At 40.5% G+C, this 15,514-nt stretch overlaps 1 protein-coding gene across 1 annotated transcript in view; it reads right to left on the reverse strand.

The window, feature by feature from the left end:
* The window catches only part of CFAP92 (cilia and flagella associated protein 92 (putative)), a 71,433-nt gene that overhangs the window by 25,596 nt on the left and 30,323 nt on the right, over window positions 1-15,514 (reverse strand). The window contains exon 10 of the mRNA XM_034658861.1: window positions 2,849-3,753. Within this exon, the coding sequence (XP_034514752.1) occupies window positions 2,849-3,753 (905 nt within the window). The remainder of the gene's footprint in view (window positions 1-2,848; window positions 3,754-15,514) is intronic.

Below are 15,514 nucleotides of genomic sequence, written 5' to 3' on the forward strand. Positions count from 1 at the left end.
ACTATAAACACAGAGCGTGAGGGAGATCTCTGGGGTGGTATACTCTTTCGAGATCTTCATTATGGGAGTGGTCACACAAATCTGTATGGGATAAACTGGCACAAACGACACACACATTTGCCCTGGCATCGTGTCCTGGTAGATACTGCACCATAGTTAAGGAAGACGTAACTGTTGTGGGGAAAGGGCATGTGGGATCTCTGTCATACTCCTTAAACTTCCTGTGAATCTATAATGATCTCAAACATTGAAAACATACACAGATTTTTAATTCAGCCGGAATTGATTTTTGTCAATGGTTTGATGTAGGAAATTATTTTCCTTTTTTCTTATGGATAAACAATGATTCCCAACACCATTTTTTGAAAAGTTTCTCCTTCCTCATGGATTTTTTTTTTGGGGGGGTCTACTAGAGGTCTTTTCCAATTGAGATTTAATTCAGATGCCATATAATTCATCCATTTAATGTGTACAATTCAGTCGTTTTTAGTCTATTCACAGATACATGCAGCCACCATCACAATCAATTTTCAAGCTTTTTTATCACATAAAAAAGAAACCTGTACCCACTACCTATCACCCCCTATACTCTCCCCCGCCCTGACCCATAGCCCTAAGTATTCGCTAATCCTCTTTCTGTCTCTACAGGTTTGCCTATTCTGGACATTTCATATAAATGACTCAGCCAATGTGCAATCTTCTGTGACTGGCTCCTTTCACTTCACTTACTGTTTTCAAGTGTCACCCATGTCGTAGCGTGAGTCAGTATTTCATCCCTTTTTTTGTCCAAAACCAGTTCGCTGTATTTATATGTCACATTTTGTTTAGCCATACATCAATTAACGGACATTTGGATTGTTCCCCCTAATGGCTATTATAGTGCCCTTATTATATGCTGTTTAGTGTGGGCATATGAGTTCTCATTTATCTTGCGTATTTGCCTAGCAGTGGGACTGCAGGGTTATACAGTAACTCTTTTTATTCATTTGAGGAACTGCCAGACTGTTTTCCAAAGTGACTCTACCATCTAATTCATCTAATTCTTATCAGCAGTGAATGACAATTCTGATTTCTCCACATCCTTGATCAACTAACACTGCAAGACCAAAGCCCTAACCCTAGATCATACTGGTGGCCTTTCTGGCATGGCCAACTTCTATCCTATGACTATCAGGTGTGGTGGTTCCAGTTCTGGTGTTGTCATCCTATCCTAAATTCTGGTGGAGTCATCCCCCAACCTAAGCAAAGACATTCCTGTTAAGTATATATCATCTCCCAGAAGCCAAAAGCAAAGACCAGACCTTTTGGGCAAGGCCAGATTTTTTGCTTCACACCCTTTTTAGTTGAAAGTTCATGCTTTTTAATTATACAATTAAATGGTTCTTTATATATTAACAATGTTGTGCAATCATAAATACCAATTCTAGAAAATTTTCATCACCCCAGGAAGAAACTGTACCCATTCACAGTCACTTCCCACTTCTCCTTCATCCCTCCCTGAGACCTTGGGAACCACTAATCTTCTATCTCTGTGGATTTGACTATTCTAGACATTTCACATAAATAGAATCCTACAACAGGTGCCTTTTCTGTCTGGCTTCCTTTACTCAGTATGTTTCCAAGCTTCATCCATGTTGAAGTGCGTAAATCAGTACTTCATTCCTTTTTCATGGCTGAATATTATTCTATTATATGAATAGGTCACATTTTGTTCATTGGTTAATGGACATTTGAGTTGTTTCTACTTTTTAATTATTATAAATAATGATGCCGTGAACATTCACATACAAGTTTTTTGTGTGAACCTAGGTTTTCAGTTCTCTTGGGCAGATAACTAGACACAATGCCAGCTTCTCCACAGCACCTCTTGGCTTACCAACACGTCAAGATAGGTCCCCACAGGGCTGCTCTCCCCTCCTGGATGAATGGATTCAACCTCAGGACTACCTGCTGTTGTCAGCATCTGGGTCCTGGGACATCTGCACTCTGAAGACAGACAGGGGGAGTTCCCAGACTAAAAAATGGAGGTTGTGGGGTGCCTGGGTGGTTCAGTCAGCTAAGCATCTGACTTTGGCTCAGGTCATGATCTCAGGGTCCTGGGATCAAGGCCCTAGTCAGGCTGCCTGCTCAGTGGGGAATCTGCTTCTCCCTCTCCCTTTGCCCCTTCCCCCCACTTGTTCTCTCTCTCTCTCAAAAAATAAAATCTAAAAAATACAGAGAAAGAAAAGAGGGCCTTTAAACTCAAACTAGGATACTTGCAAATAACAAAAAGAAAAGCGAATTGTCATGAAGCCCAAACTAAAGAATGGAAGGACCATAAGGGGCCACCTGCTCCAGCCCAGAATCTGAAACTTTAATTGCCTCTACAATATTCCCACTGAGCAGTCATCAGGTGCTCCTGAAAGCCATCAGGGAAGGGGAACCTTCTGCAGCCTAGGCAGCTTCTCTAGCCTCAAAATAATCAGATAGGTTTTCCTCAGACTGAGTGGAAATCTATTTCTCTGGGGTGTCCATCTTAGGGCCATACAGAACTTTCTTCTCCCTGTTAGCCAAATAGGCCCCTCAGAAGTCTGAAGGGAGGACACGTTTTCCTGAACCACCCTCTCTTCTACATGCCCCTAAAGTCTTCCCTTCATCCAAAGACAAGCAATTCCTCCTGTGATCAAGGCCAATTATGGAGACCTGTGAAGCGCTCTATAGTAAACCCCACGAGGAACTGAATCAACATATCCTTCTTACAGATGAGGACACTAAACCTGAGCCTGGCTTCAAAAGATTTCCCCACTCCACTCACTCAGCATCTAGACACCATGACTTTTACATGAAACACAAAAAACCACCGACCCACCGGCTTTGATGGCTGTCCCATAGCCGCTTCAAGCCTTGGTCTGCCAAACCCTCCAGAATGAGAAGGTGGATCTTCCCATCCAGCAGGTGGAAGCCAGTGAGCACATCCAGGTCCTGCCTTTCCTGGATCTTCACCCGCATCTTAAAGGCTGACAGGATCTGCTGGATGTTCCTGATAGGGTAGGCTTCCAGATCAAGGGCCTTGGCATTGATCATGGTGATGTCCTGCAGCAGGCTGTGGAGGAGGGAGATCTTCTTGGAGTCAAACACGAAAATGATGCGGCCAAACTGGGTACCTGTAAGTTCTGGGTCAAGGGCTTCAGCCCTGGCCTGCAGTGGCACAGCGATGTCCACCCGCAGCTTGAGCAGAGAGTTGGCCTCAAGGTAGCTACCCATGGGCATTGGTTTGTGCTGGAAGCCATCTGTGGGGACCCGAAACCCCACAGCCTTCTTGCTCCTGCCATCCTGGCCATGGTGTGTGGGCTTGGGCTCACAGCTGTGGATGGGGACGACCAAGTTCAAGTACTTGTGGCCAAGAAGAAGGTCGGCAAAACTGACTTGGGCAACCCCATAAGGGTCCCATATCTTGTTTTGGGATTCAAAGGGGTTGCTCTCTGTCTCTTCCGGAGAGATGAGGGCCTGGAGGTTGAGGTATGCGTCCAGGGGGTCATCCCCAAACAGGGTGGGCTTCCGCAAATACTCCTCTAACTTGCGGTCCCTGTCATGAACTTGTACCACCATGGGGGGCCCCTCCAAGTATTCCCTCAGGTCACTGTGCTGCATTGCCCCAAGAAAGATGACATTGATGTCCTGGAAGTGGACGTGGATTCCATGGGGCCGCCCCTCTGTTCTGTGAACTGGAGTCTTAAAGAACTGGTACTTGCAGTACACAGGCATGCACAGCCTCTAGGAGAGAATGAGGTGACAGCAGATCACCAGGCTGCAGTGGCAGTCCCTCTCCCTCCCCTTTAAAGGAAGGCTCCCACAGGGGGCTCAAACCCTAATGCTGCATTTGTCACCCACAGCCCCTGTGGCCTGGATTTCCTCATCTACAAAAATACCAATGAAAAAGCCTGCCCTGCAAGGTCATCCCCAGGGCTAAGTGACACACAGGAAAGAACCAAGATGGTGGCTGACACAAGACAAGGGCTTAATAAGTATTAAGTCACTATTTCCTTCTCCCAAACTGAGGGCCATGAAGACAGGCCATGTGCATTTTGCACATCTGTATTTTTACTTCCAAGCCCAAGGCTAGGTGCAGAAAAGGTGGAGATAAGTGGTTTTTAGAAAAGGTAATCCATATTTCCCAGACATCAGAGGGTTGGCATGGGCTCACCTTTGGCATATTAATAGGTATCCAAGCAGAAAGCTACAACAAGGCAAAGAAGGGCTCAGAGGTCTGGGGTTTGACAGGGCATGGAAAATGAGATGCAAAGGAGGGACAGAAAACAGTGTATCTTGCATGTTTTAACATTGGCACTAAGATCAAAAATGAACCTTACGCAAGTTTGTAATCTGAATTCATACTCCAATGTACTATTTATTTTACACTGAAACTTTTAAATAGTCCTGGGTTGATATAGTCCCAGGTACCTGGTAGAAATAATCAAAAAACCTTCTAGAGAAATCCACTTTCAACCTAGGCCTCAAAGAATCTCCATGGAGAAAGTTCAAGTAAATGTGAAATCATTGTAAAAATTACTAAATACCTAAGGTAAAAGGTACTGCTAGCAAAACGGGTTGCAAAAAGGCATATTAGAATGATCAGATACATAAACTAAGTATATTTGGTTATGTGTATAAAAAGGAATATCATCAAAGTCAAATGTATTGTATTTCTATTTACTAGCAATGGATGATTTTAAAATATCACCTCCAATAACATAAAAACATAAAATGCTCGAGAGAAATGTAATGAAAAATGTGTGAGACCTGTACACTGAAAAGAACAAAATATTGCAGAGAGAAATTAAAGAAAATCTAAATAGAGAAATATACAATTTTTATGGATAGGAAAATGCAATTAATTCTAGATGAATCATAGACCTAAATATAAAGCTAAAATTATACAACTTCTAGAAGATGACATAGGAGAGAATCTTTATGAACGTGGGAAAAGATTTGACAGCACACACAAAAAAAACACTAATTAAAACAGCCCAAGTTGTTAAAATGGACTTTATCAAATAAAGTCAAGCCCTAGACTGGCATAAAATATGTACAATACATGTACATTTAACAAAGAGCTTGTATACGGAATATAAAAAGAACATCTATAAAACAATAATAAGAAAAATTAAAAATAGTAAAAGATGAACTTTAAAATTTGGTTAAGGGGAGTAAGCACACCCCATCCTTCATCTTGCAGTAAATGCAACCAGAAGCCATAGACAGAATGCACAGAGCAGCTGTCGGAGGCCTCTGAAAAGTAAAAGGTAATGGGCAAAAGTAAAAGGTAATGGGCTGGAGACCAAACTCAAAGTACAACAAACATAGCTATGAGTTTCCTGGGTTTTATTTTCCTTCTGTATGTCATAGACTGGACTCAAAAGGAAGCCTGTATCCCAGAATTGTGCACCAGGTATGGACAGTCAGAGCTCTACGAGAAGCCCTTTCTGTTCTAAGGAATGGGAGGAAGGACCCCCATAGGATAGAAAGAGTGTGAGTTTGGAGGGATCTACTGTTGTTTTTCTCTCCTGGCCCTGCCCACATGTAAGTTCAAGTTCCAAAGCTACAATATGATGGCAGTGGCGGCACCTAAAAATCTGAGAGAGGGAAATCCTTTTTGACCAGAGGAATAGTGATACAAAAAGTATGTGGTAAACCCTCAATATTGTTTTTACTCTACATATCTTCCCACCACCTGTCCTCAGAGGCAGACCAAGTCCCAAGAAGGGCATGTCAGAGTGGAAATGCTAAAGGTGCACCTTTCAAGCCAGCAGACCAGGAAGATGACTTCCTGAAAAGTGTAGAAAGGGGGGAAATCAAGAAAGGGATTCCATAAAGTTATGTGTAAACTTGGTCTTATCCCAGAACTGTGCATGTGTGGATCTGGCCTTAAGCAGCATACCAGGGGTTTTGATAGCTGAGCTACAAAGACCATGGCACCAGTCTGACTGGCCCCTGAGAACTGCACATGCAGGACAGACTTGAATATCACTACAAAATCTTTGAAAACTGAACTGGCCTTAAAACCACAGCCACAGAAGGTAAATTGGAAATTACAGCTTGACCCTAACTAAAGTTATTGTGTAATAAAACAAAAAGCCAACATTCTCCATAGGATTGAAACAAGATGCAGGGTCTCACAACATAATATTTAAAATGTCTAACATATAATCCAAAATTACTTGACATACAAAGAACCGGGAATCATGACCAATTATCAAGGGGAGAGACAACCAACAGATGCCAACTCTGAGATCACCTGAATACTCGAATTATCTGATGAAAACTTTAAAACAATTACAAACATCCTCCAACAAGTAACTGCAAACATTCTTGACACAAATGGAAGGTAGCCAGTTTTGGCAAATGGAAACTATAATGAAGAACCAAAGGAAAATGTTATAGCTGAAAAATATAATACCTGAAATTAAAAATTCGCTGGATACAAAAAAAAATTCACTGGATGATCCAAAGAACAAAATGGAGATGGCAGAGGAATAAGTGAATGTGAGTATAGATCAATATGAAGTATGCAATCTGAGTGGCACCTGGGTAGCACAGTTGGTTAAGTGTCCAACTCTTGGTTTCAGCTCGGGTTGTGATCTCAGGGTCATGAGATCAAGCCCCATGTTGGGCTCTGTGCTCAACACAGAGTCTGCCAGGGACTCTCTCTCCCTCTGCCTCTACCTCCCCCCACAGGGCTCTCTCTCTAAAGTAAATAATCATTTTTAAAAAGAAAGTATGCAATCTGAACACACAGAGAAAAAACATTGAAAATTGAAAGTAAACTGAACCTCAGGGACCTGTGGGACAATATCAAAAGGTCTAACATTTGTATCATCAGACTTCCAGAAGAAAAGAAATCTCAGAAAAGATATTTGAGGAGGCTGGGAAGATGGCAGAGTAGGAGGACCCTAAGCGTGCCTCTTCCCATGGATACAACAAGGTAACACTCACTTCAGTGTAAATAACCCTGAAAGTGATCTGAAGATGGGCAGAGCAAACTCCCAAACTAAATGTAGAGAAGAGACCACATCAAAGAAGGTAGAAAAACACAATTGGGGAGCGAGACGGACTGTGGCCACCTGTGCTGGGGAAGGAGCCAGTGGTGCAGAGAAGAGCAAAAAACAGACTTGCACACTGGGGAGCCCACAAAGGAAGACAAATCCCCATAATATTTGGCATTGAAAGCAAGAGGGGCCAAATTTCATGAGTTCTTACAACCAGTGGGACCGTAAAGCCTGGAATTTTAAAAATCAGCAGGCTCAGCCCTGGGGGAGCCTGGAAGGCATTAGGAAGAGGTGTCCCCACCCTTAAAGAGACAGCATGACAAACAGCTATCCATGCAGATAGAGCCTAGAACCAGCAATTTTAAAAATTGCCAGTGTAGATGAGATTCAGAGTGATTTACTCATCTCAGAGCATGTCCCAGAGAGGCAGGGATCACTGGGAGACCCCTCCAGGAACAAAGGAGCTGGCAGGGACCATTTCCCTCCCCCATCCCCCAGCATAAACACAAGGCTGTCTGTGGGAACCAGTGCACCACTGACACTATCTAACTTGCTTACACCAAGCCCTCTGCCCCACCTCCCGCACTTTGGCAGATCCACCCTTCCCACTCATGCTTGCCTCAGTGCCCACACTGCAGAGCCCCTCCCCCAGAAAACTGGTGCAAACCCCACCAACGCCTCATCTCCTGACAGGGGTGTTTTGCTGGACCTCAGCTCCAATGGCAGCAGCTATGTTGGCAGGTCTCATTTCACAAGCAGCCAGTGTACACCTAGTTAAAATGCACCCCACCCCTGCTGGGTACCAAATACTGCCAATAACAGGCAAAGAGAGCCTCTGCAGACAACCGGACTAAAAAAGGGGGGGGCAGGACTCAACAGCAAGGCATGGGCGACACCCACAGGAGACATTCCCTGAAAGTGCCAGGTCCTAGGCAAGAGAGGACACTGCACTGTAAGGCACTACAGGACCTCTTTTTCATAAGGCCATTACCTTCAAGAGCAGGAAAAGTAGCTGACTTTCCTAACACACAGAAACAGACACAGGGAGTTAGACAAAATGAGGAGATGGAGAAATATGTCCAAATTAAAGAATACGACCAAACCACAGCAAGAGATCGAAGCGAAACGGATACAAGTAATATGCCTGACAGAGAATTTAAAGTAATGATCATATGGGGCGCCTGGGTGGCACAGCGGTTAAGCGTCTGCCTTCAGCTCAGGGCGTGATCCCAGCAATCTGGGATCGAGCCCCACATCAGGCTCCTCTGCTATGAGCCTGCTTCTTCCTCTCCCACTCCCCCTGCTTGTGTTCCCTCTCTCGCTGGCTGTCTCTCTCTCTGTCGAATAAATAAATAAAAAATCTTAAAAAAAAAAAAACATTATAAAGTAATGATCATAAAGATACTCACTGCACTTGAGAAAACAGTGGAGGACATCAGTGAGATCCTTAACAATGAGATAGAAAAGAATCAGATGAACACAATAAATGAAATTTAAAAAACATTTGATGGAATAAATAAAAGGCTAGATGAAACAGAAGAATGAATTAATGACTTGGAAGACAGTAATGGAAAGTAACCAAGATGAGCAAATGAGATGAAAAAATTATGCAAATTGATAATAGTGTTAGGGAACTCAGTGACTCTATAATAATATTCACATTATAGGGATCCCAGAAGAAGAGAGAGAAAAGGGGTCAGAGAATTTATTTGAAGAAATAATAGCTAAAAACTTCCCTAATCGGGAGAAGGAAACAGATATCCAGATCCAGGAGGCATAGAGACGCCCCACAAAAAAAAAAAATCAACCCAAGGAGGTCCATACAAAGACACATAGTAATTAAAATGGCAAAACATAGTGATAAAGAAAAAAATTTTAAAGCAGCAAGAGAAAAAGAAGACAGTTACATAAAAGGGAAACCCCACAAGGCTATTAACAAATTTTTCAGCAGAAATTTTGCAGGCCAGAAGGGATTGGCAAGATATCTTCAAAGTGTTGAAAGGGAAAAATCTGCAGCTAAGAATACTCTACCCAGCAAGGCTATCATTCAGAATAGAAGGACAAATAGAGTTTCTCAAACAAAAACTAAAGGAGTTCATGACCACTGAATAAGCCCTGCAAGAAATATTAAAGGGAACTCTTTGAATGGAAAGAACACAAGTGAGTATGGAAAAGTAAAAAACACAAAGGATTAAAAATAAGCATTTCTGTAAATATCAAAGGATTCATAAAATAAAAGGATGTAAAATATGACACCATAGGACACTAAAATATGGAGGGGAGTGAAGAATGGGCTCAAACTTAAGCAACCATCAACTTAATATGAACTGCTATACAAACATAATGGTAACCACAAATCAAAGCCATTAATAAATATGCAAAGAATAAAGAGAAAGAAACCCAAATATATCACTAAAGAAAATCATCAAACCATGAAAGACAAGAAAGAATCAGAGAAAATCTTCAGAAACAACCATAAAACAAGTAATAAAATGGCAATAAATACAGAACTATCAATACAAAAGACTCATTGTAGACCTAAATATACCTGCAGATTGAAAGTAAGGGGGTGGAGAAACATCTATCACGCATATGGATGTCAAAAGAAAGCTAAAGTAGCAATAATTACATCAGATAAAATAGACTTTATTTTTTTAAAGATTTTATTTATTTATTTGACAGAGAAACAGCCAGAGAGAGAGGGAACACAAGCAGGGGGAGTGGGAGAGGAAGAAGCAGTCTCCCAGCGGAGGAGCCTGATGCGGGGCTCGATCCCATAATGCAGGGATCACGCCCTGAGCCGAAGGCAGACGCTTAACGGCTGAGGCACCCAGGTGCCCCAGATAAAATAGACTTTAAAACAAAGACTGTAACAAGCGACAAAGAAAGGCACTATATAATCATAAAAGGGACAACCCAACAAGAAGATCTAACGGCTGTAAATATTTATGCACCTAACATAGGAGCACCCAAACACATGAAATAGTTAATAACAAATATAAAGGAACTAATTGATAATAATGATGTAATAGTAGGGAACTTTAACACCTCCACTTACAAAGATATAGAGATCATCTAAACAGAAAATCAACAAGAAAACAAAGGCTTCGAATGACACATTGGACCAGATGAATCTAACAGATACATTCAGAACATTTCACACTAGGGGTACCGGGGTGGCTCAGTCAGTTAAGTGTCTGCCTTCAGCTCAGATCATGATCTAGGGTCCTGGGATTGAGCCTCACATTGGGATCCCTGCTCAGTGGGGAGCCTGCTTCTCCCTCTTCCTCTGCCCCTCAGCCCCCACTCATGCTCTCTCTCTCAAATGAATAAATAAAATCTTTAAAAAGAAGAAGAAGAAGAAGAAGATTCCATCCTAAAAGAGCACAATACACATTTTTTTCAAGTGCACATGAAACATCCTCCAGAATAGATCACATATTAGGCCACAAACCAGCATCAACAAATTCAAGAACATCGAAGTCACACCAGGCATCTTTTCTGACCACACGCTATGAAACTAGAAGTCAGTTACAAGAAAAAACCTGGAAAGACCACAAACACACGGAGGTTAAACAACATGCTACTAAACAATGAATGAGTCAACTGGGAAATAAAAGAAGAAATAAAAAAAGTACATGGAAACAAATGAAAACAAAAACGCCAAGTTCAAAGCCTTTGTGACACAGCAAAAATGATTCTGGGAGGATGTTTATAGCAATACGGACCTACCTCAAGAAGTGAGAAAAATCTCAATTAAACAACCCAACCTTACACCTAAAGGAGCCAGAAAAAGAACAACAAACAAAACATAAAGCCAGCAGAAGGAAGGATATAATAAAGATTAGAGCAGAGAAAAAATGGCATAGAAACTAAAATCAAAACGAAACAAGAAACACAATAGAACAGATCAATGAAACAGGTTCTTCAAAGATAATCAATAAGATTGATAAGCCCCTAGCCAGACTTATCAACAACAAAGAGAGAGAGAGAGGGAGAGAAAGGACCTAATTAAATAAAGTCACATATAAGAGAGGTGAGATAACAACCAACACCACAGAAATACAAACAAGTATAAGAGAATATTATGAAAACCATATGCCAGAAAATTGGACAACCTAGAAGAAATGGGTAAATTTCTAGAAACAAACCTACCAAAACCAAATCAGGAAGAAATAGAAAATTTGAACAGACCAATTATCAGCAAAGAAACTGAATCTGTAATCTCAAAACTCCCAACAAAAACAACAAAAAAAGGCCAGGGCCATTTGCTTCACAGGCAAAGTCTACCAGACATTTAAAGATGAGTTAATACCTATTCTTCTCAAACCATTTCAAAGAATAGAAAAGAAAGGAAAACTTCCAAATTCATTCTATGAGGCCAGTATCACCCTGATACCAAAACCAGATAAAGATACCAGAGAAAAAGAGAACTACAGGCCAGTATCTCTGATGAACATAGAATGCAAAAATCCTCAACAAAATAATAGCAAACTGATTCTAACAATACATTAAAAAAAATCATTCACCATAATCAAGCGGGATTTATTCCTGGGTTGCAAGAGTGGTTCAATATTTGCAAATCAATCAATGTGATGCATCACACGAATAAGAGAAATGATAAGAACCATACGACCTCAATAGATACAGAAAAATTATTTAACAAAGTACGACATTTATTCATGATAAAAACCCTTCACAAAGCAGGTTTACAGGGGACATACCTCAACATAATAAAGCCTTATATGAAAAACCCACAGCTTATATCATTCTCAATGGTGAAAACCTGAGAGTCTTTCCCATAAGGTCTGAAACAGACAAATATGTCCACTCTAACCACTTTCATTCAACATAGTCCTGGAAGTCCTAGCCACAGCAAACAGACAACAAAAAGAAATTAAAAGCGTCCAAATCCATAATGAGAAAGTAAAACTTTCCCTATTTGCAGATGACATGATACAATATATGGAAAACCTGAAAGACTCCACCAAAAAACCTGCTAGAACTGTTAAACAAATTCAGTAAAGTCGAAGGATACAAAACCAATGTAAAGAAATCCATTGCATTTCCATACACTTATAATGAAGCAGAAAGTGAAATTAAGAAAACATCCCATTTACAATTACACCAAAAACAATAAAATATCTGAGAATAAACTTAACCAAAGAGTTGAAAGACTTGTACTCTGAAAACTATAAAAACATTGATGAAAGAAATTCAAGATAAGATGACCCAAAGACATGGAAAGACATTCCATGCTCATGGATTGGAAGAACAAATATTGTTAAAATATTTATACTGTCCAAAGCAATCCACACATTTAATGCAATCCCTGTCAAAATACCAACAGCATTTTTCACATAACTAGAACAAAAATCCTAAAATTTGTATGGAACCACGAAAGACCCGAAATAGCCAAAGCAATCTTGAAAAAGAAAAGCAAAGTGGGAGGCATCACAATTCCAGACTTTAAGTTATATTACAAAGCTGTAGTAATCAAAACAGTATGGTACTGGCACAAAAATAGACACACAGATCAATAGAACAGGATAGAAAACCCAGAGGTAAACCCACAACTATGCAGTCAATCTTTGACAAAACAGGAAAGAATACCCAATGGAAAAAGACAGTCTCTTCAACCAATGATGCTGGGAAAACTGGACAGCTACATGCAAAAGAATGAAACTGGATCACTTTCTTACACCACACACAAAAGTAAATCCAAAATGGATTAAAGACCTAAACATGAGACTTGAAACCATAAAAATCCTAAATGAGAACAGGGCAGTAACTTCTTTAACATTGGTTGTAGCAACCTTTTTCTAGATATGTCTCCTGAGGCAAGGGAAACAAAAACAAAAATTAACTATTGGGACTACATCAAAAAAAAAACTTCTGCAAGATGAAGGAAACAATCAACAAAACTAAAAGGCAACCTATAGAATAGAAGATATTTACAATTGATATAACTGATAAAATTTCCAAAATATTTAAAGAACTTACACAACTCAACACCCCACCCAAAATAATCCAGTTTAAAAATGGGCAGAAGACATGAACAGACATTTTTCCAAAGGAGACATACAGATGGCCAACAGATACAGAAAAGATGCTCATCACCACTTATCATCAGTGAAATGCAAATCAAAACTCAAATGAGATATCACTTCCCACTTGTCAGAATGGCTACAATCGCCATTTAAGAAACAAAACAAATGAGCAAAGGGAAAAAGAGAAAGAAAGACAACACAAGAAACAGACTCTTAACTTCCAAGAACGAATGGCTAAATGATGCCTGGGTGGCTCAGTCAGTTAAGCGTCTGACTCAATTTCAGCTCAGGTCATGATCTCAGGATTGTGAGATTGAATCCCACGTTGGGCTCCACCTTGAACATGAACTCTGCTTAAGATTCTCTATCTCCTTCTCCCTCTGCCCTTCCCCCCATGCATGCCCACTCCCCCCCCCAAAAAAGAAAGAATGGCTAAAATAAAAAACACAAGAAACAACAGGAGTTAGTGAGGATGTGGAGAAAGAAGAACCCTCTAGCACTATGGGTAGGAATGCAAACTGGTGCAGCCACTCTGGAAAACAGTATAAAGTTTCCACGAATTGTTAAAAATAGAACAACCCTATGATCCAGCAAGCACACTACTAAGTATTATCCAAAGAATTAAAAAAAAAAAACGAATTCAAAGGGATACATTCACCCTGATATCTATAACAGCATTATCTACAATAGCCAAATTATAGGAGCAGCCCAAGTGTCCACTGATAGATGGATGGGTAAAGAAGATGTGGTGTATATATATATATACAATGGAATATTATTCAGCCATAAAAATGAAATCTTGCCATTTGCAACAACATGGATGGAACTAGAGAGTATAATGCTAAGCGAAATAAGTCAGTCAGAGAAAGATAAATACCATATGATTTCACTCATATGTGGAATTTAAGAAACAAAACAAATGATCAAAGGGAAAAAGAGAAGGAAAGACAACACAAGAAACAGACTCTTAACTTCCAAGAACAAACTGATGGTTCCTAAAGGGGAGGTGAGGGGGATGGGTGAAATAGGTAATGGGGATTAAGGAGTGCAATTGACATGATGAGCAAGAGGTGATTAAAATAAAAACAAAAAATTTCCATATCTAGGGGCACCTGGCTGGCTCAGTCGGTGGAGCTTGCAACTCTTAATCTCAGTAAGTTCGAGCTCCACATTGGGTGTAGAAATTACTTAAAATCTTTAAAAAAAAATTTTAAATGTATATCTATATATACCTATAGGTTTCCTGTTCTGGAACACAACAAAACAGACACACTTTTTCCTATTTCTCCTGCTAAGTACAGATTCTTTAAACTCTGGGCTTTATATATAAAACAAACATAAGGAGACTCGGAAAGATGGAGAGAAGGTTAAGGACTGTGGGACCTGAGGAACAATAAATGGTGAGTTCTCTGGGGTTTCTACTTGCCTCACATATTCTAGACTAGGTGCTGGAGAAGACAGAAACTGAGAAATGCTAATGGGAGTAGGTAGGAAAAATCCCAAAAGTCTTCTCTCTTTGGCCAAAGAAACAAGAATGGAGCAGCTTAGTGAGCCAGAAAACTTTTAGGCAAGTAACCACCCTACCCCCAGGCAAGCACCATGAAGAAAACCAGCTCCCTCCTACTCCCATAAGCAAAAGTCAAATGGGAAACCCAGATTTTCACCCTTGCCCAACTGTAACAATTCCCCTCATTTGGGTGGCATGAGAAAAGATCAAGTGGGGAGTCAAGGTTTTCCTCCCTGCCCAGCAGTAAAAAGGAATCAAGGGAGGCAGAGTGGAAGCCAAAATCTTTCCCCACCATCCAGTAATAATGTGGCCTCTCCATCACTGTGGTGGTTAGCAAAGAGCATGTGGGAAGCATGTAGTAGCAAGGCGTCCCTGCCCCTGGGGCATGGTTGCTGAGTGGGGAACCTGGATTGCCACCTCCACCTCACAAGAATGAGACAGTGTTCCCCTTCTTCCACTGGCAGAAGACCTGAAACAGAAGATTTAAATAGGATCCAGAGTCTCATAACTTAATATCTAATATGTCCAAGATATAATTAAAAAATCATTTATCATACCAAGAACCAGGGAAATCCCATCTTAAAGGAGAAATGACAAGCAACAGATCCTAACAACAAAATGACACATCTTGGAATTATCTGACAGGAATTTTAAAGCAAGTGTGAACATGATTGAATCAAATGAAAAAATTTAGTCTTATCAAAGAAATAGAAGATATAAACAAGAACCAAATGGAAATTTTAGAATTGAAAAATACAATAACTAAAAATTTAAAACTCAGTAGATGGGCTCAGTAATAGAATGGAAGGGATAGAGAAAAGACTTGGTGAACTTGAAGATAAAACAATATAAATTATCCAGTCTGAAGAACATAGAGGAAAACAGACTAAAAACAAATGAACAGGGGTGCCTGGGTGGCACAGCGGTTAAGC

This window comes from Ailuropoda melanoleuca, chromosome 4 (genome assembly GCF_002007445.2).
Source record: "Ailuropoda melanoleuca isolate Jingjing chromosome 4, ASM200744v2, whole genome shotgun sequence".
NCBI classification, from domain to species: domain Eukaryota; kingdom Metazoa; phylum Chordata; class Mammalia; order Carnivora; family Ursidae; genus Ailuropoda; species Ailuropoda melanoleuca.